This window comes from Watersipora subatra, chromosome 1, assembly GCF_963576615.1.
Source record: "Watersipora subatra chromosome 1, tzWatSuba1.1, whole genome shotgun sequence".
Lineage (NCBI taxonomy): Eukaryota > Metazoa > Bryozoa > Gymnolaemata > Cheilostomatida > Watersiporidae > Watersipora > Watersipora subatra.
In genome coordinates, this window is record NC_088708.1 from 67,617,429 (window position 1) to 67,644,765 (window position 27,337).

Here is a 27,337-nt window from a genome sequence, read left to right on the forward strand (position 1 = left end):
AGACAATTTACCTATCATCATGTAAACTTGGTTATAGCCTATGCGCATGCGACTATTAATCAGTTCCGGTGTTATGGCCGCCACCTTAAGGTAGTTCTGCTAATTTTTGTTTATACTTGATTTAATACTTCGTTGAATTTTTCATAATTTTCAATTAGTTTGCATTTTATTTAATAGAAGTTGTACGCTGCGGATGGTTGTTTTTACTGACGTTAGATTAGGGTTAAGTATGCTAATACTGGTCATGATATCGATGTTCGATTAATTATTTTGGTGAATTAATGCTAAGGGCTTTTCGTGTGTTATATTTGTCCTGCTCTCATTTGTTTGTGTTAATCATAGTTTTATTGCTATTTCAGTTGTTGCGCTTGATATTATGGTAAATTTGTTTCTATGGTGGTGGCCATTGTATTAACGTGTACATTGCAATCTAAACTATATTTTTGATTTTAGTAATGGCGACATGAAACTTCAAGAGTCGACTGTGGGCCGAGAAACCAGTAACCTAGATAGCTTGTCTAAAGCAGCTGAAGCAGCATCGAATATAAACGCGTTATTAGTTGCACAAGGAAAGCTTAAGCCTTCTCAACTGTCTCGAGCTGGGATACCGTTTGATAAGAAAAAAGTAAAGAATGACCATCAAAGTCTTAACCTTTGTTGCACACGGATAGGTTTTTTTACTTGGAGCCATTTTAAACGTTGCTGTTGTATGTAGTTAACTACGATTGAACTAGCATAAACTAAGAACTAACTTTAGGAAACCTTTAGCTTGGTTCTGAGAAAGGGAAACAATTGAGGATTGACAATCTGACTGAAACGTAAATACTAAATTTTTGATGAATTTTAGCTCAACAGATATTATTGCTCAGAAAGGATTATTTATCATAGCATATTGATATTGGGTAGCTAGCTTGTTCTTTAAAGTAGAGTTCCGCTATTTTTTACCTCCACTGGAGGGTCTTTTGCAGAAGATTTTCATTTGATCTGATCTGTGATTGAGCATCATACTAATATTAATGGTCACTTTCCTATCAAAGTCTGGGGTGGTTAACTTTTGTGTACCAAATATACACAAGCCCCAACATAATTGCTATTGCTCTTATTTGTAGTTGCCGCATGTGAAAAAGAAATTCGATGCTGAAGTTGAAATCAATGATGCACCAATTATATGCAGGGATATTTTAACTCGAAATTCTAGCCAAGAAGAGGTAAGGATTTGTTAAGAGTAAGAATGTTGAGACAAAATTTAACTTTAAACTCGAAAAGTGCCTGTTGTTTCTCAAAACATTCTCTGTGTCAGTAATAACAACAAGGAACAACGAACCTGCCTAGATAATGTGTATCCTGCAATCAGAGATGCCAAACTCTTGCCGCTATGGTTTAAACTGCAAAAAAAATCCTGTTAAAACCAGCCGGCAGAAATTCAGGTGGCTATATAAGAATGTTGTTTAATAAAAATAGTTTCTTTTTAATGCACTTGTGCCACTCTTTGAATGTCCTTAACTTCTTGTTAAATACATACTATGTAGATTTCAAAGAAATCTGGTGCTTCCATATCAACAAAGGGTCGCTACGTGAGCCCAGAAAATAGGACACTGACTGATACAAACAGGCGAGTTTTCCTACTCTTCGAATATTTCTTATCGTTTCATGATGCACAGACTTTCATTGTGAATTTGGTTTGCTCAATTCTTATTGCTCACTTATTTCATATGCAGGGACCGACCTCTATATCTATACATTCAAGCTGAGACAGAGGACAATGTGCAGAGTGAGTGCTTACCTCCTGTTGTCTACTTATTCTGTTGCACGATTTTGACTTGACTTCCCTATCTTCCTCCATGCTGTATTAACGTTTTCCGATTTGTCAAATAGCATGATTTAGCAGATTTTTTATCCTGATGTTCATCGGTTTTTAAACTCAGCTTTTCTTGTTCATGGCCTCGTAGTTAGATGGTTCAGTCCTTCAGTACAGTCAGGAAATGCCACCGAGGAATATTAAAAGCTTAATCTAGTTGTTTGTTCGAATGTTCAACTAGTTATCAGAGAGTAGATTGTTTTTTATTGGCGATTGTTTTTGTAGTTCTATTGGCAACACTTAGTTTTATTTCAAACACCGCATAATCGATTTATCAACTGTTAACTAAATGTGATGTGTTATCTATCTCATAAATAAATGTTTTTCAATTGACAGGAGCAGTGCAAGAGATCAATCAAATTATTCTTAAAAATGGAGGAATAGTAAACCAGACCAGAGGCAGTACCATTTCTTTAGCAGCTCCTGTCGTTGAGTTCAATCAGAATGTAGTCTCGGGACCCATTCCGGAATTGGTCAACAGTTCGATAGCGCTTGTGCACACACCTCAACCTGATCTTAGTCAACCGCCTCCTTCTCATCTCTCTGGACAGTCAGCTGCTGCCCAGGTAACTTCATAAGGGATCTTGTGTTACTCAATGAGTATTGGGAAACCCGGTTAACACTTTCGGTCCAGTATGGTAAATGGGTTGCTAACCCTATAGTAACAACATCTTTGATGAACGGTTACGTTTATCATTTTTTTTCTAGGCTTTAAGGACTCGGACTAGTATCTGTGAATTGCATATTTATTGTCAACATACAGCTGAGTATCTCCTTTTTTCATTGAGCTATTTCATCAAGCTATGAATGCTGTGAGCTTCAAGTTGTTCATAACGTCTTACGCCTACTATCATTGGCAGCGCGACTTGAATGGCTATCAAGGCAATATATTTGTGGGATACATGCATGGCATGGGGTACATGTGTGGCTTTCAGATTTCTATCGAGTACACATCACAGTCGTAGTAGACTCACGACAGACTTTATGTAATTGTGGTACATGAGGTTAAGTAATAATCTATTGGGTAGGGTCAATGGACAAGTCATAATTGAGCAATTTTTCCATAACAGCGGCATTATGTAAATGCTAAAAATGTTTTGATTGGATTCACTCATGGGTTATTAATAAAGTAACTAATGTGTAGGTTATATATCATCAGAAGCTTGTGGAAATGGGGAGCTTAGTTGTAGAGAACAGCATCAAGTTTTTGATCTGTTGGGCATGACAGAATGCTCACTGCCTACCCAGTAAATGTTAGATAATTTTATCACTTGTGTCTCTCTGGGGTGTGTGTAGGGAATTTGAAAACATCCATAATCGAAAATGGTTTAGCAGAGACTTCACATTTTAAGGAGTCTAGAACTGTAGCTAATTCTAACATTTAGGCATTTTGAGTGGTAGAATTTAGGGGCTAGCTGTATCTTTTAAATCTTATTTCATCCATTACTTCAGATACCATTGATTGAAGAGAAGATGTTTATTGGTCTGGAGCACGCTCCTCCTTCATTTGACGTCAGAAGTATGATCCTAGGAACCGAGGTTTGTCTTAACCTTTCTATGCCTGCTATATGACTTACCTGACGTTCACTGTCGCTTGTAATCTACTTTTAGTTCCCTGCTACCATCATGCGCAGTCCCACAGTAATAATGTCGATGATGTACGTATGCAGCACGAACCTCAAATAATCATATCTCACATTCATAAGCAGTCTTTCACCACAAAACTTGGGCATCTCTAATCAGAGAAGCACAAATTACATTAGTGTCATTCAGCACGTACGCACCTGCTCTACGTAAAACATTCAATAGTCTACCACCTAGAGGAGACCTCTTTTAGCAGCACCAATTCTCGCAACGTCACCTCATCAAAGCAAATGAGCAAAATCAAATTCTTGGCCAGCTGCTCAGTCAGGAACAATTGACAAGCTTGTTTATAGATTTGGTTTTGATTATTCGTCACTAGCTTACAAAACTTGAAAGATGTCCGTGGAAGTGGTTAACATAACTCTCATGCTGTACGCGTTATGTGTCAAGTATATGCTAATGAGGTTAAATGTTGTCACATTTTACTTGGTGTCCTTGATTGTAGGGGTCTTTTCTCCAGCATATCCACTCCACATCAGGAGCAGTGGTGACGCTGCGAGGGCGTAACTCGGGGTATCTGGACCCTAAGACAGCCCAGGAGTCTTCAGAGCCTATGCACATACATTTGAAGTGAGCATCGTTTTACTGTATTTAGAACCTAATTTTAATCTTCACTTCTCTAGATACTGTTTTATATTGGTGCTAAATGACTTGTCACCATGGTTACAGGCACATGACACAGAGTGGTCTAGAGCACGCGATGCAGCTAGCGGGAGACCTCATTAAAACGGTAAGGAGGAAAGATGCCTATTTGTTACGCATGGACATATTGTATCCATGGCGATTGCTCTTGCGCTTAAGGTTCCTTCTCCACCTCTCAATAACTTGTTGGGAAATCACATGTTTCCTCACCAAAACCGATTACGTTAGTTTCTCCCACTTTGACAGTACACAAATTTAGGTGCTATTCAAGTCCAAGTGTTTTTCTATCTTCTTGCTCAATCCCTTTAGCAAGTTTTCCTCATTGCCTGATGGGTATGTTGCAATAGAAGCTTTGGTGCCTCTCTCAGCTGTTTTGTCATTCTGCTTTGATGGCGACGGCTGTGATAAGTACCATTGTGGTAACTGCCGGGGTCAAGGTAGCCTTAACAGTTTTACTATCGCCTGTTGTTTCATGTAAAATAGGTTTGTTCTTTTATCTGCCATTAACCCCAGCATATTTAACTTTCTTTTCTGTCAAATTAGACATTGTATTATAACTGTTTAAAAATGTGAAAATAATATTTTGTTGCTAGTTGCTGCTGCCTTAAAATGTCTATAAAAGAAAGTCATGTTTTGTATGTTGTGTCTGTCATTTTTGAGAGTATAATGGTCTTATTCATTGGTTTATGGAATTGTTTGTAACATCTGCTAATGTTTTGCTAGAATGGACGCATTAGTCAACTGAGATGGGTTTTTTCTAAATGGTAATACCAGGTCTGCATGCCACGTCACATTTATGTCATTTCCATCACAAATGCGAAATAGCTTTTTTTCTTGGTGTGAATAGCTGAAGTAACTGTTTCTTTTACTGTTTTATGGCATTAAATTAATCTCAGTAATAGATGGTTCATTGTATTTACCTAACTTTTGGAGATTGTTGTTAACAAAAAAATTAATTGTATTGATCATGGTATCCTAATGTATAGATGATGATAATTTTGTTTCAGCAAATTAGAATATTTACTTGTTCCAGTTTTTCTAAATATAACTACTGAATAAAAATTGTTAACTTCCTCGAGTTTGAATTAAAAAGTCTGTAAAGCGAGTTCTATGCAGGTTTTAGTTAGCAATAAGTCGAGCAAATGTATATACCGGCATAGAATCTGCTTTAATAACTTTCGACTCTGAATTAAAAGTTCAACTAGGTATCTGTTGTCAGCGCCACCTGCCCCAGAGGGCACTGACTAACCATTGCCATGCTTCTTTAATCTCTTTAGGTTCAGAATGACTATGCGCAATTTCAGCGGCAACTTGCGTTGCAAGCGTCTCCTGCGGCTCTTCGAGCGTCAGTCAGCATGTCTTACCATGCTGACCACTCGGCATCGCTGGTTTCTGGGCAGCGTAAGTCTTCTCTTATGTCCATAGCCAGCCATTCCGTATTAGGCCCGACGGCTGCCAGCAGGCCTATGTCTTTTGTAGGTCAGTGCTGATGGCGGACTGCAGGAAGGAGCTCATCGCTGCTTTCTGCTCTACTAATCTCAATGATTTTTGTTTGCAGCGCCCCAATAGAATTGTCACTAAATCAGGCTGTCTCCATTTAATCCCTATGAGGGTATATCAATAGCTACAATAGCAAGTGTACCAGTGTTAATAAATTGATATTTCAATTTGTTTCCTTTTCTTAGCACTTATAGTTATAACACAGTCTGCTACTTCTTACAAAAAGTCAATAGCTGAGCGTGTGAGAAGTGCGTGTCTGTGAGTCTATTACCTTGCTGTTTAGAACCTCAGGCTAAACCGTTTAGTTGATTGACCAAGTTAGGATATTCCATGAAGTTAGAATTGCTATACATTAGGAAACTATTTTTGCTGCAAATTTAGTGTACATGTACTTGTCGATGTTCTTTGAAAGACGAATAATGATACATGTTCAAGTTGTTGGCTCTTACTAACTAATTTATGTGTAAGCCGAAGTTATCTACTTACTCGTAAGGCCCTAAATTTTCAATGGCAGCATCTCCTGGTTTAGTGACATGCCGTCTTCCAACCGCCTGCCACTACTGACACCCTCTGTTCTTATTGTAGAGGCGGTGATGAACTACCAAGCGCCAGATCAGCGTGGTAAGGTTTTGATGACTACTATTTAGCCTTCCTTTATGTGATGTTCTAGCAAATCTATTTTAATCATTGGTGGAGAAAAGCTGAAAGTTTCTACTTATCTAAAATATGGCAAACTTACATTTGTTTGTAGTTATGTTTACCTCTTCTGGTTCTACGCTGCGGCTGGCAGCTCCACCACTTTCCCTTATGCAGCAGCCTGCCAGTCAGATGCTGCCGCTCTCCCGAGCCCCTACATATGTACAAGCAGCTCCTATACACCCACTCACCACCAGCACTCTCACGCAGGCTGTTGGTTACAATAGTCTGACCTCTCAGGGTATTGAGGTTGTTCATCAAACAGTGCCTCTATCCAGACCCCTCGCATCTATCCAACCACTCAGCCACGATATTGCCGCACCTGTGGTTCAGCCAATTTTGACTTCGTCTTCACACCCGATAGCGGTGGAGGCACCGGCACTCGCTGTCATGACTTCGGTGCCTCCACCTGTTGTAACGAGCCTTCCTATTGGGACAAGTCAACCTCTCCCCATTGTGACTAGCATCCCACTGCCTGTTGTCACCGGTCAACCGCCCCCTATCATGACAACTATGCCTCCGCCAGTTGTTTTAGCTAACCAACCACCTCCGCGTGCCATCTCAGAGCCTCATGTTGTCCTGGTGAGTCAGGCAGGTAGAGTGATAGAAGATGGTGGACACGTACCCATCATAAGCATACCAGGACCACAGCCATTACCGGTGAGTCACTTCTCAACTCCAATCCTTCGTGTTATATTTCTTGTGAATGCAAGCACCTTTTACAGTTGGTAAATAGTTGCCTCATCAAAAGCAACTTCACAGATGAATGCACCTCAAGTTGAATGTGCAAGACAGATTGCAGACAGTTTTTGAGTTGAATCATTATTAAGTCTGTTGGTTGCATGACAAAAGTATGTTGCACTTTAACTTCGTCATTTAAGGACAAAGCTTTGTATTTTATGTGCTACTTACTAACTTTGTTATTAAAAGAGGCTTCTAAAACCAGCTTGTGGATACTGATAGTTTACGATCAATTTATTGCCCTCAATTCTGAAATCGGTTATTGTGATGGCATTGATTTGTCTCTGAAAACACTCTAGTGTCTATATATATACAGTCAAACATGGATAACTCGAACTTCACGATACCGAGCGAAAGTGTTCGAGTTATTAAAGCGTTCAAGTTATCAGAGCACTGTCACAAGTCCATGTATTTATTATTAGAGACATGTACATATACAAACTATAATATAAATCAAAAGCATAAATGGCTTGTTTCAAATTAAATGCTTCTAATGTAAAGTTTAAAACTTTTTTTACCAAAAAGTATAGGAGATTTTTCTATCATTTGTAATTGGTTTGTTGTTTGAGGTGATGTTATTGCCAGGACGTTTTTTAGATTAAAATTGGTAAAACTTGATCGTTGTTGAAATGCTCAGAAGAAAAGACATCTTTTTCTTTTGATCGTTTTAACCAAGATCAATTTTGCCGATTTTTCTTGAAGCTTATGCGAAAGTCACCTCACTTTTCCATGCTTCCGAAAGGCGATCGCTAAGCGGATGTTTGGTAAAAATCAAATTTCACCAAACCTTTAGAAAAGTCGTTGACAAAAATATTTTGCCGATGGTTGTAATAACGACGCCTATGAATTATGAAAAGTTGAGGTTTACCTCTATGACTTGCAATAAAGTGATTTTCTAAAGCGTTAACAACCGTCTCGGTAGCCGTTGGGCAAAAAACTGTTCGAGTTAACAGAGTTGAGGTCGAGTTATCTAAAGCATTTTATCATTACGTGGGAACGGACCAAAGAAACTGTTCGAGTTAACCATGTGTTCGAGCTATCCGAGGGCGAGTTATCCATGTTTGACTGTAAATCTCAAATTTGTCGTCGTCTGTTTGGATGTCTGCCTGTCCAGTTATAGCTATTGAATCTTTGAATGAAAAACTCACTTCCTGCTGGTTTTGAACTCACGAAGATTGCAATGGCAAGTTTCAAAACACGTTATAACCACTGAGCTATACAGTCCTTCACATTCTATTGCTCTTATCATATAACGTATACCATATGCACAAGCTAAATGTGCCCTTTTGGTTATTAACTAATATTACCTTTTGCATTTTTAATTTTGAAATTGTTTAAAAACTTATCTTTTGCTACCATTGCCTATTTTTTCAATTTGTACTTTTGAAATGTGCCGATTCAATTTCAAATTTGCCGTTACACTTCTATTTCCAGTTTTTCATAAGATTGAATTGCTAAATCGGTAAAGGCTAATACTTTTCATGCGGACAATTATATTATCTCGAATAGAGATAGCCTCCACATTCTCTCTCCGTTCGGTCTGACAAAGTATCAGACAAAGACTGTCCGATATCTCATTTTTACATTTGTACCAGTGTCGAGAGGTACCAGTATCGTCGTATTCAAAGTTTTAATGGATAGCTTCGGCTGGAGCAGTAACCTTTTTTATACATACATATAAAAATATATACATATACGTTACATTTAAATACTTTCATAGCTTTTTCATTTTATTTCTTAATTTATTTGATCTGCACAAAACATTTTCCTCATGATGGCAAGTTTGAAAGTTACAGTTGTTTGACAAAGTTTGAAAACCTTTACAGTTGTTTTATTTTTTCTCTCAGTTTATTTAAACTGCACAAAAAACTTTTCTCATGATATGAAGTTTGAAAGTTAGAATGGTAACTGCTGTTATATGTTAAACGAAAATATTTTTTCTGTGCAAAGACTTATTACTCGGGCAACGCCGGGCTATCAACTAGTACATTTATATACAAAGGTAAGAGTATGTTTTTTGTCCGTATGTCCAGTTAGAGGGATAAAGCTATAGGAACAGAAAAACTGCTTCGGACTGGAATTGATCTCAAAAACACCAGATTGCAAACAGGCGCACTAACCACTACACCATGCTGCCACCTTGCCATACTAGGGAATAATTAGCGCTAATACTAATGCTAGCACACTTGAAGATCATGGTTGCATGACAGAATCCTAGCCAGGGAAAGCTGACTGCGTCGCTCGGTGGTGGTGCACTTGATTTCACATCCGTGCATCTGCCGATTGCATGGTTTCAATTCCTGTGAGGTGCAATCTTCGTTCAACGCTCGGAAGGACAGTCACGGCTTTTATGGTAGCAAATATTTGGACTAGCTCCAGTTACTCGCATTCGCGCAATTCATGTATTCATGAGCTCATACAAATTCATAAGTTACTCGAAAACGTTTTTATTACTTGTGCAACACTGGTAATATTCACCTAGTTTAGATGTTTAAAAATAATTTTGATGACACTTACATTTCAACAGCTTGGCTTATCTTAAATATTTATTTATCGTTTTGTTGTTCTAAAGGTGTGGTCTTTCTAAAACTGATGTTAGGTTAAGTGGCAACCCTTTGAGTGTCTCAAGTATCATCACCATGCTAAATTCTGCTGAATGTACTTTGATCTTGTTCCTCAGCCCGCGTAAGTTTCAGAAACTTGATTTGTACATGAAGACCTTCGTTTCCTGTCAACAGATGATGCATAAGCCTCCCGAGGAAACAGTCACATACATTTTTCAACAGCCGGTAGAAAGACAGCTTGTCTGTATAGATCCTCCTGATGTGTCTGTTCCGCCACCCCTCACCGTCGAACACGTAGGTGAGCCTGTTGTCCCTGACCCAGCCCCTGCCTCTCACCCACCTCCAGTTACACTCAACGAGTACGGGGAGCCAGTGGAGGTGGTGGAGATACTTCAGCCTAACCCACATCATGTGACTGCACTGCGTGGTCCTGTGCCACTTTCACACTCTGGTGTACACCTCGCCGGGGTCGGCACTTCCTCCTTTTCTAATGCTGTACCCAGATACGCAAGCCTTCCACATAGTGCTGTTACTGAGAGTGCTGCTGTCGCTCCGAATCTTATGGATCTGGATGTGCACAACTCTCCTCGGCCTTTGCCACCTCCTCATCGCCCAGTTTCTTCTTTGCCCCCTATAGAGGTTGGTACCTGTTATTCCTTTTACCGCATAGACCAAATGGTAATATGAAATTGATTCGTTTAAAGATTGACTTGCAACAAAATTCACGTTACAGTTATTTGATACCAAAAGATTCACCGTCTTACTCTGTTGTGTTGTAGGTGCAAAGTATGTGGAAATGTGATTACAAGCTCTTAAAAGCTCAAAAACGAACAGTTAATCGCAGTCGTCACAGAATCCCTTTCCAAAGCGGCTCAAATGGGACATAGATGAACACTATCGCTTCTGTTTACACTTTCATGCAATCTCATTCGTCGAAATATTTTCACAAATATACTTCACGCATTCAATAAAACCATGTCTATCATCCTTGCGCGTCTATTTCATCATCATTGTAATGCTGTCACTTTGAGCACTGATATCTCAGAACCTACCGTAAAAATTTGTTTAATTTTTTAACCTTATCTTAAAGAAGTATATATCATCCTCTGCTGAACACGACGAGCCTTTTGGTCACCTGTGATAGTCGAAAAATGCTGCAAAAATTGTTCGCGCCATTTGACAGGAAGTATGGGCCACATGATCAGATTATGAATAACTGATTAGACCGGGCTGAAACGAAACTGTAAAGTAGCGCGCTTATATATTTGATACGGGTTTCCCGGTAGAACCGGAAATGTTTGTCATCAACTAGTACTACACAACGTTTTATATTGAGCTTTTTATTGGCCTTTCAATTCGCGTGATAACATAATGTCAAAATAATAACCATAATGTTTGAGAATGTCATCAAAATAAAGAGATTCCAAACTATGGCGTTTTTGTGATAGCTTCGATTAACTGTTCGTTTTGAGCTTTTAAGAGCTTGTAATCACATTTCCACATAATTTGCGCCGACAACACGGCAGAGTGAGATATAGTGAATCTTTCGTTACCAAATAGCTGTAATGTGAATTTTGTTGCATGTAAACCTTTATGTATTTGTTTTTATAATAATGCGTTCTTCATCGGTGGCAATAGTCTTTCCAATTACTGAAGATCCCAATAGTAATAATTTAACATAAATACTAATAAACATTTCATGAGTGGTGTTTATAACAACAGTAGGTCAAGTTCCATGAAATTAATGCTATACTTGCACAACTTTGTGTAACATACTTGAGACTAACAACCATTAATTATTCCACGCTGCCAGTTTTTATTTCTCACTTTGTCTTAGTAACTGCCATAAAAAGCCCTGAATCTTGTATTTGAAGTATTTAATGGTGGTATTGATGTTAAAAATAAATGTACAATTAATTACGCAATGTCTTGCTTTTCAGCAATTTAAAAAGAAAATAACATTTTTTGGAAAACCAGGTATGATAATCAATATAATCTGCAAAAAACTGATCGATATTTACACATACCGTAAAACCTGTAATTGAATCTATTTTTCAACCCTTTCTATGGTGGCTGTCCGTTAGAGGTGACGTTCAAATAGAGGCTGGCAGTGTATTTATCAAATGGCTCATCAGATTTTCGGGAAGATAAATTTAGCCCTTTTACGGGTGAAGCGAATGTCGCCTATATTTTGCCCTCTATTTTTAGTGGATCCACATTAATTAAACCTTTTGGATGCAATAAATCTGCTAACTTACCTCCAACTTGTCAAAGATCACATAATAAATATGCATTGAGAAACTGAGAAATATCTCTACCAGGTGATATCTATTGCTTGCAAATAACCTATGATGATATTATAGCCTGTGTCCTGCTTTGCAATTTGATCGAGCTTTTAATTTTTATTTCATTTTAAGTTTGAAGACATATTTTTATTTAATATCCATATTTACCAATGTTGCATAAAAGTTCATTGCACTCGTTGATATGTTTGCTACAGTCTGCTGCCAAAACTAGCTTTTTATGCACACTAGAAGAGGAGTTACTAGGGTTGACAAATTGAAAGATCAGATTACTGCAATGTTGCTATCAAATAATATGCTGTGCGCAAATTTATAGGTTATATAAGGATAATCTATCAAATGCTACAAAGATATATTCATGAACAAGTGACATAAACGAACCATACTTATATTACATGCAGAAACAAAAATTAACGTTTTTTAAAAAAAAAATTTGTATCGTTTGATCGGATAGCTGCGTTTTGATTGTCGCTTTCGATGAAAATAACATCTGCTGAAATTAAATAATAATAATTTCAAACAATGTCTTCTCTTCTGACCTCAACTCTACTTCTGCACTGCATAACTAGTCGATATTAGCATCCAAACAATGTTTTGGCAGAGCAAGCCTTTTACGCAATGCATTTTTATATACATGTACTTCGAAGTATGACGACCACATTAAACAAGGAACTACTATTAGCCTAAGACAGTTATTAATTATTTCTATGGTGTTGCTTTCAAAGTTTTAACAAAAAAAGCTAAATGCTTTGGAGTTAGACAACGAAAGAATTGATTGTTATTGATGTAATTGATATTCCTTGTTAATGTTTGTGGACACTTTTTTACTGATCACTTGATATTATGGGTTCATATAAATCAAAGATTATAGATCAAAGATTGTCATAGTGGCGTTCGAATAGCGGGTAGCGCTCTATTTTTCAACCCGTCTCTCATAGTGGCGGTCAAATAGAGGTGGCATTCAAATAGAGGTTCTATGGTATGTCTTGTTTTGCTGGTATAAAGAAATGCTTGAAGATTCACTTTTTCATGATAGGTAAACAGTCATACACGGTCAAGCCTTTACATAAGAAGTTAGTCAGTCGTTCGAAGATCTGCTTTCTACATTAAAACTGTTGTATGTGAGAGCCAATATTTCTACCAGAGTATACATACAGTTCAACCTTAGTTTTTGAATATCTTAGATCCCAAGAAAATCGGAGTTTGAACAAACAATTTCATATTTTTTTACCTCAGATGTCAAACAAACAATTTGGAACTTGAATATCCCCAGAGAAGCTGAGGAAGCATGACATGGACATGCATTATGTTTACTGTTCATATGTTTACTATGTATCTGTGTATGTTCATTCATTGGGGTTTGTGAAACATTGCCTGTATTTTGTGTTGTGGGTTTATTAGTGGATTCTATCTATTGCTACACATTATTTTTCATAAAAAACGTGAAAATGAGGCAGGGTTACAAATTGCAATACATTTCTCTGCCTAGCCGGAACTTCTCATTATGACTTTACCAAGGTGCTATATACGTAGTTTATGGGTTAAAATAATGTAGAAATACTTGAAAAGTAGTTAAAACGCTTTAAAATAGATTAACATCATTTACAATGTTAATAATGGAAAAAATTGTTTCAGAATTAAAAAAAAAATTTTGTTAAGCAGCCTTCTGGGACGGATTGTATTGGAAAGCCGAAATCAAACTTTAAATCCAAGTTTAAAAACTAAATTACTTATTGACAAAACTAGATTAATAAAGTGACAATCCGTAACAAATGTGTTATTGTGACTGCACCTCAGTGGCACACAAACTGAAGTGCAGACTCGGCAATGTGTAGGGATGTGTAGAGACCTTGATAGATGAAGTTCTATGGTTTATTTTACTACGTTCAAATTTTATTACCCTGTCATTTTTACTTACAAAACTAATACTTTGAAAATCTCAAAATTTTGAAAGTTATTTTGGGTGTAGTTGAATGTTTGTTGGAATCTCTTGTGATATTGAAAAATTCATTTTCTGGCAATCTGAGTAGAAGTTTGACGAATTGATTTAACAATTGCTGTAAATATTGTGATCGATGAAAGCTAATTAGTTTGCCGTATTATCATGTCCATTATAGTTTACCCGTTCTAGTCTCTCATCTATTTGTGCGTAGCCTCCTCCTCACTTGGCTGACGCTTATCAAAGCAAGCGAGTGTATCCTGAGTATGGTCAGGCGAGTGAACACAGGCCACCATACATTGGCTCAAGGCACCACTATTCTTCCCGTTCCTCACCTCCTCCTGCTACACACGAAACAGACGAAGGTGAGTCGTCGGCTTGTCTGGGGCCATAACAATACCGCCATACATTCTCTGTTTCATATTTACTAGATTGACGTTTTGCTCACGGTGAGTCACTGCGCAATAAGTGTTTCACTTGATATTCGCATGTTGCGGAGCAATGTGGGCTCTTTGTTAAAGAAGATAGGGATTTCTATGTGTGAGGCCATAGCTGCGCATTCAAGACTGCTTAAATCGAAATAAGAATGACTGAATTGTTAAAAATGTTTAAAATGGAATAGCTTGAAACATCCCTTTTCTTGCACATCATCAAGCGGTGTTTCCATCAATTGCCAGCTTGAAACATCCCTTAAGAATTTGCTGGTAATAAAACTTGCCCAACCTGCGGACTTTCAGCGTTTCTTTCTTGCGAATTAAGCGCGTCATTGAAACAGTGTATAATTGCTCAATATTATTACGCTGTTTTGTTTTGGCAAAAAGGTAGTGGGAGTTTCCGATCTATGTTCCATTATTATATTAAGGAGTATTCACACTTGGTTTTCTAGTTTTCTACTAGATTGATGCAGTGTTGTCTGTTTTAGAGTGAATGTGCTGGGATGAATGGATTTAGAAGGTGTCGTTTACATTTGTTCAGAAGGTTGTATTCTTCATGAACAGCATGCATAACGTGTGTATTCTTTCTAGAGCTTACGTATGTGTTGCAGGTGGACCTCCTAGACACAAAAGAATGCACAGCCACCCTACAATAGGACATCCGCCACCTCCCCCACCTGTTTAAGTTGTTTTCATTTGACTTTACAAAGTGTACATATGTTGTATATATATTTTTTATTATTTGATCCTTACTGCATTCGCTTGTAGTGTTAGTTATTATTTTCTTTCTATGCGACGCACGCGTTATAAGATGATATTTATTGAAGAGTTATTGACATTGCTTGCAATAATAGACAAGAAACTGTTATTGTACTAATCAACCAAACAGATTATGTAATGCTTACATTTACTGTATATCACCCTCTATAGCTAAATAGAGAGCTGAAAGCTGTCTACACTAACAACCAAGCAGGGATAAAAAGCGTAAAGAGACGGTGTTCTACCACAGGACATAGCTTGTGATTATAGCTAATAATAAGCAGATTGCAGTTATTTGAGATCACCATACTATGGACAAGTTTATAAATGGAGAAGGACGGGAGTGCAATGTAGCCATAGATATAAACCTAGGTATATATATCTATGAATGTAGCGTAAAAGAAGAGTTTAGTGAGCAACCAATGAGTGGATGGAATCGGTTTCTAATTATCCAAAACCAGCTGGGACTATTGCCGGTAGCGAAGGTAGACCATGACTGTCTCCCTTTTCAGGCCTTGGAGCAGCAAAAAATGGCACTCCTATTTTTAGGATTGGTGGTATGTAAAGATTTGGGTACTGTCGTATGCAGTCACGGCGAATGACTTGCCATCATTGTCTGTGAATTGAGCTCCTGTCAACTGGTGATCATTGATTTTGTCTGAGTAAACGTGACTAACCTGCAAGAGAGGACGTGAAGTCGAACAGGTGACATTTGAATAGGATTGTAATAATGCATAATGAACATCCTGCTAGGCCATGTCATACGAAATCGAGCGATTATCCAGTAAAAGGTTAGACAGGACTAGTCTAATGACATTCATTACTCACCTCTACGCTTTCTCCTGCCTTCATCTGCCATACTCTGACATAGCTGTCTTCACTCGCTGACAGACACTAAAGTAGATTTCTAAATGCTTCAATGTGTTACCTTTTTTAAAACAATATAAAGCAAGCAAAAAATTACAAATTCCAATTGCATGTTCGCAGTGAAGGCATGAAATGCCAGCTAAAATAATACTTGAACCTGTATGGGAAGAAAGATTTGAACGATGATAAGATTATACATACGAGGCCAGTTCCTTGTGCAATGTGTAGAGCATTGATAGCTCTAGCGTGGGCTCCAATATCTCCCAGTAGCCTGCCATCGCTCAAATGATATATTCTGATTTCCCCATTTCCAAACCTGCATTATATTGCTCCGGTGTTAAAAAGTCAAACTAGTGATATCGGTAATTGCTCAGCTATTAAAAGAGAAACGTTAGTGATGGAATACAACCAGCGAAATCTATTAATTATCTGCTAGAAAAACCTTTCTGTCATTATTCTTTCTGCCAGTTCTGTCTTTATTTGAAGAAAATGTGTTAAAGATTTGGAAAGGTAACTGAGTTTTTGAAATAATACCATTGGTTCGCAATAGTAACTTATATTTGCACAAAACTTCAGCCTAAAATGAAGAAACAGCTGAACATTTGCACAATATGTTTGATCAAGGACATTAGCATAGCGTGACCAATAGCGGCTACTGATCAAACACAGCAAGTCTGGCACTGCTGTCACGTGCATTAGCTTTGCCTCTGTAATGCTGCGTATATTACAAGTAGACCTACCCTGCCACTATAATGTTTTGCCAGATGTCGAGGCAGTTGCAAGGGAACCCTTCACCTAGCAGCTGCTTCACAACTCTAAAGGAAGTGCCATCCATGTGCTTGCGAATTATGATCACGCCACTTTCATCAGCGCTCACCAGATTGTCTCCCCTTGCCACTACACAAGTCACCGAGTTTTCATGACCTATAAACAGAACGAAATAAAATTGTGCTAAAACAAAGGTTTATAAACTTATTCATTTCTACAAGCAGACTGTATCATGTTCCTTATGTAGTCTGGGGACCAGTACAAAAGATATTGATTATGCTTATGAACATTTTAGCTGGTGAGCCGGGTCTCAGTGTGAACAGATCTACTCGTATCAATAATTGCAACAACTGCGCACACTGAGAAATTAAAAAACGGAGAATCATTAACACTGCATACCGAAATGACTAAACAAGCACAAAGGCAATTTTATTGATTGAAGGTCAATGAACCATCAAGGTTTCTTTTCAAGATGAGATGAGCACACAGCTGGTGTGTGTACAGAACCTCGCTGCTTACCTCCGATATATTCCTCGAAGATGATATCATCTCCTTTGGCCGGAACAGTAAAAGAAAGTAGTTGCCCAGAACTCGTTCCTAAAAGCAAACACGAAGTATGCCAAAACACTAACAAAGCTCTCTGGCTTTATCCTTTGCATTGAAATTCTTCTGTCGCGACACATCGCAATTGTTAATTGAGCCAATCATATGTTGCTGAAAGACCTTTTTAAACACCACAGTTAAATGATCTGAAGTGCTAATAAACCAATTCACATACACGTAGTTGCCAACAGAACTAGTCAAATACAGTAGTAGCAAAAACTAATACATTTAACTAAGAAGAAAGCATTACTCACGCAAACTTAGGTAAAAAACATATCAACAAACATGAGGTTGTTACATTATTCATGTTAAGACAACATCTAAAACTGAATGCCGAACAAAAGAACACACGCTTGCAAGTGCAGCATACATGTATGTTAATTATAACACATGATTAAATCGCATTACGTGCAACGATGTTTTATCTGACATATCGCTACGCAGACCCAACATTAATGTTGAAAGAGTTTAACATATATTTTAAAACATGTTGAGCGTAGAACGGCGGTGCTCTGCTACATGTCAACAATGTTTTGAGCTGAACGGTATCCAGTGCGCAAATCTTTTGGGACCGATATTAAAAACCTACTATCCAATGAAAGGGCTTCTGTAGATCATGGACACCCGCAGTACAGTTGGTGAACATAATATGTATGAAGAGGCAATAAAGCAAAATGTCGTCGCAACTTTTGTAGCCAGCAGGGTAAAAAGTTAGTAATTTTAAGACGAATTTTCTATATTTATAGGCATCATAACATCTCTTTCTCACCAACAGACTTTTAGAGGCAGCGATGGTTTTAGACTTTGGTTAAATGTTGCCTATGTTGCCATACAGAAGCTTTTGCTCATAAAACATTGAGGTTAATTGGCTGAGCTACAAATCTCCATATTAATGCTTAATTTTAAATTATGTCGGTGCTTTCTGGTGTTCATTCTAGTGCACAGGTCTTTAATCATCAACTCATGAAACCTACATAAACATTGCACAGCCTTACCAACACATATGGTGTTGCTGCCGATGCTGGTAATGCCTCGCGTGAACAGGATGGAGTCCCCTTTTTCACCACTCCCAAAGCCATGCCAGAACAGAAGAGCTGAGCCATCACCGCTGTACATCTTTATGTTACAAACATCAACATAATTTCGCTAAATCCAATTCTTCAGAATTAATCTTAACAAATGAGCAGAATTTCCTAACACAAAAGGTCCTAAAAAGTTTATGATTTTACATTAAAATCATAAAATAATTCCATCTTCTTACCTTAATTCCTTTTTGGGTAGCTAAAACTAGTATTTTCCGACCGGCCACTTCTACCCAATCAGCCTAAAATAAAAATAATTTTAATTTATACTAAAGGAGGACTACTGCTAGGAATAAAGAGTTATGCAGGAACTTATAACATTCTTACAGAGACAATGCTGAGATCAATCTCTAAGTGTTCTTTTTATAAACCTGCTGGCTATATTTTAATATTTATATTACTGGTTCGTTTAATACTGCAGCAGAAAACTTTATACCACTGTCTCAAGCAAGCAATATAGTAAAGCTATTAGAACATACAGCCAATTTTTTATATTTAAGAGAAAAAGCTAAAACCTAGTATTTGAAGTGTTTTTATTATTAAAAGCATTAAGTTCGATGGGAGGTATCTGCTAAAAAGATCATGCCTTTGTCGATTAGAGTCAATTACAAAAAATTGAAATGTATTTTCCTTCTAAAAAACATGATTTCTCTATTATGATAGGCCTTCTTAAAATACTTTCTTTTCAATGAACTTGATCCCAACTCACCGAACATATGACAGTGAAAATACCTAGCTATATCCACACTTCGCTATAGCAATTTTGTAACATCATAATGACTGGCCAACTAGCCAAGCTTGTAAGCCTGTTTTGATTGCGCAAAAACATGATCAATGTTTTTATAAACCGCTACCTTGAAGTAATTTACATTATTGAGTATGCTGAGTTAAAGGTGGTACATCCTTATATCCAGTAACAACTTTGGTAAGATTAAACGCTTCACACATTACATTATCTTAAAATTTCTAAACATTTTACACACGATAAAAATTTTCTGAAAAATAATTTATCTTAAAATAAGCAAGCAAATGAATGCTTACAGATAAAAATGCCCCACTTTACAACATAAAATTACATGTATGATAATTAATCCAAAGACTGAAGTAAACAGTACATTGTATAGGCTTTTAAGAATGAATCTGTGATAGTCAAATTCTATTATAACAAAACTTGCATAAGAACCAACCTTTGAAAAATATTAACTTTTTGTTTTTGCGAATCAATTTGATCCCATGTCATGTTCTTGTCATGTCATGTTTGTGTTTTTCCCTAACCTAAGCTATCACAGTACTTTACCTGCCTCACTGCTCATTCAATACTTCACAATAACTGCCCTAAATATCTCAGCTATAGCTGTCAAACCATAAACCATGGTCACAAAACCAGGACCAGATTTAAATTAACTAGTGCCATAAACCACAACAAACTCAACAGTAACCTGCTGAATTCATTTAATAACCTCTGCACTCATTTAAGAACTCTTCCTCTGCAATCTTTTAAAACATAACTCAAACTACACCTACTATCCTCTGACCAATAATACCATTCACCATATAGCCTTACCTATTTTAACATTTATATATTACACGTTGTTTTAATAACTAGAAATTTGTTGTCATAGATATGTATAACTATTTTCACAGAGCTTTTATTTGTCCACTTTTTGTTTAAGCAATACTTATATCAATCCTCAAGCTTGCGTTTTACATATTTTATGCATTCAGTTCCAACATTATTATATTAGCTAGACTATTCACTAGTTTTTTAGTTTAGACTATAGTTTCTTTGCGTTTTTTTGGTTGTACACTGCTTTTTAGTTAGTTTACTTGCTGTGGTACCTTGTAGAAAACATATTGTAAAATATGACTATTGATTACCACAATAAAGATTGCTCATATATATACATATGTTAAACAACTAAAATGCTCTATCATTTTTACGGCCATTGCTTGTAGACGAAATTAGAAGGTCCATGTCAACTTGATGAAACAAAAAATCGTTGACCAATCAACTTTAAAATAATCGGCTCAATATAGGCTATAACAAAATATCTGTTTAAGAGCCAAGCAAGATACAGCATTTTTTTTACATCAGATATAACGCTTACCTGCATAATTAATATGTAGGCCAGCTGTTGGTTAGCCGTAGGTATTTTACAGACAACGGGTCTATGAAGATAGCCATCACCGTTTCCAGAACTTCCCTCTGACAGCATTAAATTCGCAGCAGATTTGTGGATATATACAATGTCAGCACCACCAGTAGCGGCATTTAGATTAACTGCCAAATTATTAGGCAACATTGACGCACTTGCACTAGCTACCATTTGTTTATTCGGCAAAAACATTGTTGAAATATCAAAATTAACTAGTGTTACGCAAACTAAAACAATGTCGTAGCAGCAATAATTACGTCTACTATATAAACTAGGATAAGCTCACGAATGGGAATATCGGCCACCGACACTTTTTCAAGGTAAAATGCTGAGAATAGTTTCTTTTGTTGAATAGTATTTTGTAATGGTCCGTTCTCAACATTAAGGCATAACCCCCGTGTTAAGTGAAGTAATATCTAGGACTGGTGGTTAACTGTTTGCTTAGATTCATAGACATAAACAAAATAGCAATGACTATGCACAGTATCATTAGTTTACGTCAACGAGTAGACAAAAAAGAAATGCACACGCTAAAATTTAGCTGCACTATCTTACCTGTTGTTCAATGACCCTAGTTAGCCGACTGCGATGCTTTTAGTTTCCTAGCTAAGTGATGCAATAGCCTGCCGGAGTTTGCGTCAGACAATTTCGATGATGTACGTGAGTGCCATCACGTTTTTTTTACTCATATATAACACTAGTACTACTGATTTGTATCATTCGTATTGAGTTTACGCTCGTGATAGCTTTTTATTTTTTCCTAATATTGTTATCTTCGATTTAGATCTGCGAAACATTAACGTTTGAAAAATTACTGTTTTGACGTTATCTTCGTATTTGTCAACGTGGGCATATAAGTTTTAGATGTGCCTCGTACGACAGCATTCATGTAACTCGTGATAAGCCTTATCTTATTGAACTTTGGAGCATATATAAGTAACCGTTATCTATTCCTAAATTGTTAGCTAGTTATATTGTGTACTTTTGGTGTTCGCTTTTATGATTTACCGTAAGATAAATAAAATTTTATTATTGATTTAAGGCAATAAAAATTGAATTATCTTTGTAATATGTAGTATAAAGTTTGGTACGATTGCCGTTAGGGTAAATTAGCAAAAGAGTTGCTTGTGTATTACTCTATGCGTCTTGTTTTATTTAGGATTCACCGATGCCAACTGTTTAGTAGTCAACTTCTTTATAGAAAGCAGGGGTACAGACTAGATGTATTAGGCCTACAGTAGTTTTTTATTGTTTTTTTTAAATTTATGTTAGCTGATTTATGATACGAATACAGTTAGTTTAATGTTGGATGTTATATTATTTTATCTTGGCAAATTTCAATAACCTTTCACTTTTTATTATAGTGATGCAATCTGTTTTTGGTTGTGCAAGCTGTTTAAGAAACATCTAAATAGATCATACGGATTGTTTAGTTTACTCGCCACATTTCTAAAAAACTGTTTCTAAGTTGTCTTTGTTTACAATTAGAATAAAGTACAAGGTATCAACTTGAACATTTAAAATTGATAAAAAAAATTTTCTGGCATTGCAAACCTGGTTGATTAATTTTATGTACTACTTCTACAAGCATTACCACTCCCAGCCTTCAATGCCGAACTAACTAGCGAGCATAGCGGAACTGTATAGCCAGCATAAAAAACTTGTAAAATGTGCTTACGTTTTTCACTTATGACCACAAGTTTTAACCCTTTATCCATTTATTCTTGCTGTCACATGTTTTATAAACAATTCCGTTCACAAGGTTAGGGTCCCCATTTTGATTAGGCTAAAAATGTGTATATTATTAGTAATTTGCTAATCGACGCATCTGACAACATACTAGACAAGGCTTAATTACTCTGAAATTATATAAAGGATATAAATGATGAAGTCTTTTGATTAGTCAGTTTATTAAACAAGCTAATATATAGTAGCAGTTTTTCTATATTTTGTTTGCACAATATCAGGGTATTGTGCTAATAGTTTGCACAATACTGAAAACTGATGATAACCTAGACTATGTTACTACACATCCCCTTTACTTCTTGAATGTTCTATTCGTGATAAATTGTAAAATATTTCCTAATCATCGTTTAGGAATTCAATTGTGCATATCTGGCGGGTGATTTGACTTGTTTGATACTATTGCACACAGGTGCTTTGCTTGTAGTCGAATCAGGTTTTAAATCGTTTGCCTTTGACTTCATTTTAAATTATCAATTGACACTAAGTTGTTGTAAAATATATTTTATATAAATATAAATTTACATTTTATAGAAATATATTTTGTTTGTAAGCTAAATTAAGCTTGATGGTGACATTATTTTAGGAACAGTAAATTTCCATGACATAAAATCTTATACACTTTTACGACAATTAAAATAACTTCTTCAACTTTGAAAGTTTGAAATAATATCATAGAATCTTATTTTGTAACATGTCTCAAACCTACTCAAGTTTAAAAAGCGCATTGCAACAGTTAACCGCTCTACCAAACCTTCAATTTAAAATGAACAATCTGATCATTCAGGCATCCCAATAGAAAATTTAAATTTATATAGAATAGAACACACTACAAATATAAGTTAATTTCTCCCAAGTCCTGCAGGTTTGAGCAAAGCATATACCAACCAGTCTCTTACCGCTACCTATTTATGTTGAACTCCAGTTAGGCAATTAGGTCTAATAAATCAGTTCATTCTATAATGATTGACTGTGTGCTTGAATACATCAGCAGTTTACTAGCAGTCGTGGTGAAACCTGTTCCTTGATTATGAAGTTGTAGCTCATAGTAGTTGCTCTTCGCTGAGTGTTTGTGTGCTCTAATATATGTCCTACAACAACAAATTTAAACTATTTGCTTATGGAATGTAGATAGGATCGGAACTGTGCTCTTACGAATTTGTGAAGCTGCTCTCACAGTCTCTTTGTGTTAAATAAAATAGTTGTAGTTCGGTGATTATGAAAAGTTATCAGTTGATTTCACCTAGACTGTAAGTTGGAGTTGAATTTTGCAGTTCCGGTTCCTAATAAGGTTCTTGACTAAGCTTCTCAAGTTAACACACTCACTATTGCAGCAACAACATTTGTAGCTTTTGGTAATCTACACTGCGTCTACATTCAGCCAAGGCTTATTATCACTTTACTATTCGTTTGGCAACATTATTATATGATAAAAGTGAAACTAGAAAGGCATAAAAACAACATATAGCAGTATATGATTTTGCTATAAGTAGTGTTCAGCAGAAAATTACTTAAAAATACAACAAATTGCTATCATGCCTTTGAGTATGGTTCTCAAGTCCGGCATTTTGCACCTACATTTGGTTGGTTGGAACTGGTCTATGTTATAACTCAGATATTGCCCGTATAACCCTTTCCACACTATCTAAAAAGCACCTGCTTACTATTTTTGCATTTATTGTAGAGTGGGCTCCAAGTTTGAAAAAGGACTTCAACATAAGTTATGGAAAATCAAAAAAATGTTCCCGTTGCACCTGTTCTGAATGAACCTGCGCCTGAGGAAGGAGGTGTATTTTCTCGAATGTTTTATAAAGTAAAGAAAGATCCAGCAGTGGTCATAGGTAAGAGTGCTGTGTCTACTTTTATTTATTGAAAATGACGGAGGTAATTGCGGCGTCATCATGCTATAAATAGAATCTCTGATATTCCAAGTCATCTCTGATATACCATGTAAGATTCTGGTTTGAGTGATAAGCCTTAGTCAGCGACTCAGCGCACAAACAATACATTATATATTCAATATAGTATATTGCTCATTATATATCGACATCGTTGAAACTAATCACCTACACTTGTAAGATTTCTATTAAATACAAGCTTTAGATTGCTAGTTTTGATATACTATTAAGGAGACATAATCATGGTCAACTGTACTTAATTGGATGAACAGCTATGAGGATAACTAGAGGACATTCCTCCAATTAATATCTTCTTTCTTTAAACTTGCTTGAAAGTAAGCTGCCCTGAATTTTTAGCTAAGTTCTCAAGATTGGAATAAGATCTTGAGGTTTGTTGCAGTCTTCAGCTTTCAACTAGCTCTCTAAAATAATAGACGTGTTTCAAGCCGCATGTACACTCTCCAAAATAATAGACGTGTTTCAAGCCGCATGTACACTCTCTAAAATAATAGACGTGTTTCAAGCCGCATGTACACTCTCTAAAATAATAGATGTGTTTCAAGCCGCATGTACACTCTCTAAAATAATAGACGTGTTTCAAGCCGCATGTACACTAGCTGAAAATTTGCTATTAGATTTTAGTCAAGTTTTGTGACTATTTTTATGTCAATGGTAGCTTTGGCTGATTATACACCCAATATGTTTGTTTTATTTCATTTTTATTAATTATAAGCATTATTCATTATCACACGTCTTGAAGCAGTAAATTTGAGCGGTTCACAAGGTAGCATATGAAGGCTTACATGACGCTTAGTATTAGTGCTGCCTCAACCCTGGATCAGTGATCCAAGAGTTATCCAATACAATCAATTAACAATTCCAACCACTCAAAAACAACTAAATTAATGTAAATGTATGTACAAATGTTGTGTAATTGTAGAAAGGCATGTATGTATTAAATTTATTTTACTCCATTTACAGCTGCCAAGCTTTATTGAAATAGTGCTTCACAAATAAAAAGTGCGTTGCCGAAATAAACATCCAATTTCTGTAAATGACAGTAAGCGGCACAACATGGTGTGAAGATATGATTTTTACGTGGCTTGGTTATCAATCAGTTTGGTAATTGTAAACTTCAACATACAGTCAAACATGGATAACTCGCCCACGGATAGCTCGAACACATGGTTAATTCGAACGGTTTTTTGGTCCGTTTCCACGTAATGATAAATTGCTATAGATAACTCGAACTCAACACTGTTAATTCGAACTGTTTTTTTGCCCAACGGCTACCGAAACGGTTGTTATCGCTTTAGAAAATCACTTTATTCAAAGCCATAGAGGTAAACCTCATCTTTTCGTAATTAATAAGCGTCGTTATTGCCACCATCGGCAAAATATTTTTGTCAATGACTTTTCTAAAGGTTTGGTGAAATTTGATTTATACTGCTATACGATGAATAGCACGGGCTAACCGGGTCACGCGCGCAAGGATTTTCGCCACGCACATACAAAACAAAAATCGCATGTTGTTTTTGTTTTGTATGTGCGTGGCGAAAATCCTTGAGTGCGTGACCCGGCTAGCCCATGATGAATAGTTTTCCGACGTTGATTCCGTGTTGAATCAACGTCAGAATGTTGAATGTTTAAAACGTCTTAAAAATTGTTGTAATTAAACGTACAGTATTTGTTGTCTTAGCTACAAAAAACTATTCATCGTTTGACCTAAATACAGAATACGTGTGTACATTCAATAAGTATCAATTAAAAAAGCGTGAGTGATATAGAATGTACCGTAAAACCTCGTGAAACTTGTAATTGAATTGCCTCGGAGTGTTGCTCTTAACGAATCCCAGGTAAAGTAAGGTAATCTTTGCATAAACTTCAAGAAAAAACGGCAAAATTGATCGTGGGTAAACCCCCAAAAGAAAAAATGTCTTTTCTTTTGAGCATTTCAACAACGATCAAGTTTTGCCAATGTCAATCTAAAAAACGTCCTGGCAATAACATCGCCTCAAACAACAAACCAATCTCAAGTGATAGAAAAATCTCTATACTTTTTGATAAAAACGTTTTAAACTTTACATTAGAAGCATTTAATTTGAAACAAGCCATTTGTGCTTTTGATTTATATTATAGTTTGTATATGTACATGTATCTACTAATAAATAAGTAAATACATGGACTTGTGACAGTGCTCTGATAGCTTGAACGCTCTGATAATTCGAACACTTTTGCTCGGTCCCGTGAAGTTCGAGTTATCCATGTTTGACTGTATATAACAACTTCAATATTTCAATGCTTGCGCATGCACACTGGAATTGTAGCAGCTCCTACGGGCCATTGCACTCCATGTTGTCAACAATAGCTGTGTGGTTTGACTCACAATGTTGAGTGTTTTAGGCATAGGCCACAGCTTTCATATTAATCTCTCCTCAATTGTATTGGATTCTAAATGTGCCAAGTTGGTTTGGTGTGAGGTAGATCAAGTTGTCTTATATTAATATTTGTGTTGGTTAGTAGCTCGCCTTTCTGTTTAGGGATGAGTGGCTGGACTGCTCTTGTTGGCTACAGTCTGTACAATATAAGGAAAAGGAAGACAACTCTGCCTCTCTATCTCATTGATGTGCGAATGAAAGCCCAGATGTTTGTTATCGGTAGCATGATGTCTGTAGTGTTTTACAGAATTTTCGTACATGAAAAAAACAAGTTCGGACAAAAACAATCTACTAAAGAATAGATTTAGTTCCTAGTCATTTCAATAACATTTCTTCAAAACAATATGTAGGATTTTGCAATCTATTTTTCTATCTCATGGAAAGTTCTAAACATTGAAGTGTATTGCTAACTTATTCTCAATCATATTTCAAAACACGCTATATTTCTCCTGAGGTTGGCCAGGCTAACATTTCATTAGTTGTTTCATTGAATATATAATATATACATGTATATCCATTTTTAATAGGTTAGCTTTTGAAAATAAACAGATCAGATGTCGTATAAAGTTCAATAGTAAGTCATTATGCATGGTTTCGCCAGCAGTAACTACAAATGACTTTTCTATTGCCAGTATTCTAGTTCCTTGTCTCAAGCCGGTGCTAGTTGCAAAATACGCCATTATATGTGACCGGCAAGACCTG

At 36.5% G+C, this 27,337-nt stretch overlaps 2 protein-coding genes across 2 annotated transcripts; one reads left to right on the forward strand and one right to left on the reverse strand.

The window, feature by feature from the left end:
* Positions 1-54: 54 nt before the first annotated feature.
* LOC137410554 (KH homology domain-containing protein 4-like) lies at positions 55-15,286 on the forward strand. Its single transcript, XM_068095991.1, has 15 exons — positions 55-90; positions 454-625; positions 1,110-1,208; positions 1,530-1,612; positions 1,719-1,771; positions 2,195-2,424; positions 3,311-3,397; positions 3,948-4,072; positions 4,172-4,232; positions 5,422-5,545; positions 6,230-6,265; positions 6,396-7,000; positions 9,820-10,284; positions 14,102-14,252; positions 14,933-15,286. The coding sequence occupies exons 1-15, from the start codon at positions 74-76 to the stop codon at positions 15,004-15,006; spliced, it is 2,382 nt and encodes a 793-aa protein (XP_067952092.1). The 5' UTR covers positions 55-73; the 3' UTR covers positions 15,007-15,286.
* Positions 15,287-15,425: 139 nt separating this feature from the next.
* LOC137410555 (WD repeat-containing protein 54-like) lies at positions 15,426-20,857 on the reverse strand. Its single transcript, XM_068095992.1, has 8 exons — positions 20,509-20,857; positions 18,580-18,642; positions 18,314-18,434; positions 17,235-17,312; positions 16,688-16,871; positions 16,149-16,263; positions 15,909-15,974; positions 15,426-15,757 (listed from the first exon to the last, which is right to left on the reverse strand). The coding sequence occupies exons 1-8, from the start codon at positions 20,746-20,748 to the stop codon at positions 15,626-15,628; spliced, it is 999 nt and encodes a 332-aa protein (XP_067952093.1). The 5' UTR covers positions 20,749-20,857; the 3' UTR covers positions 15,426-15,625.
* Between the last annotated feature and the right edge of the window lie 6,480 nt (positions 20,858-27,337).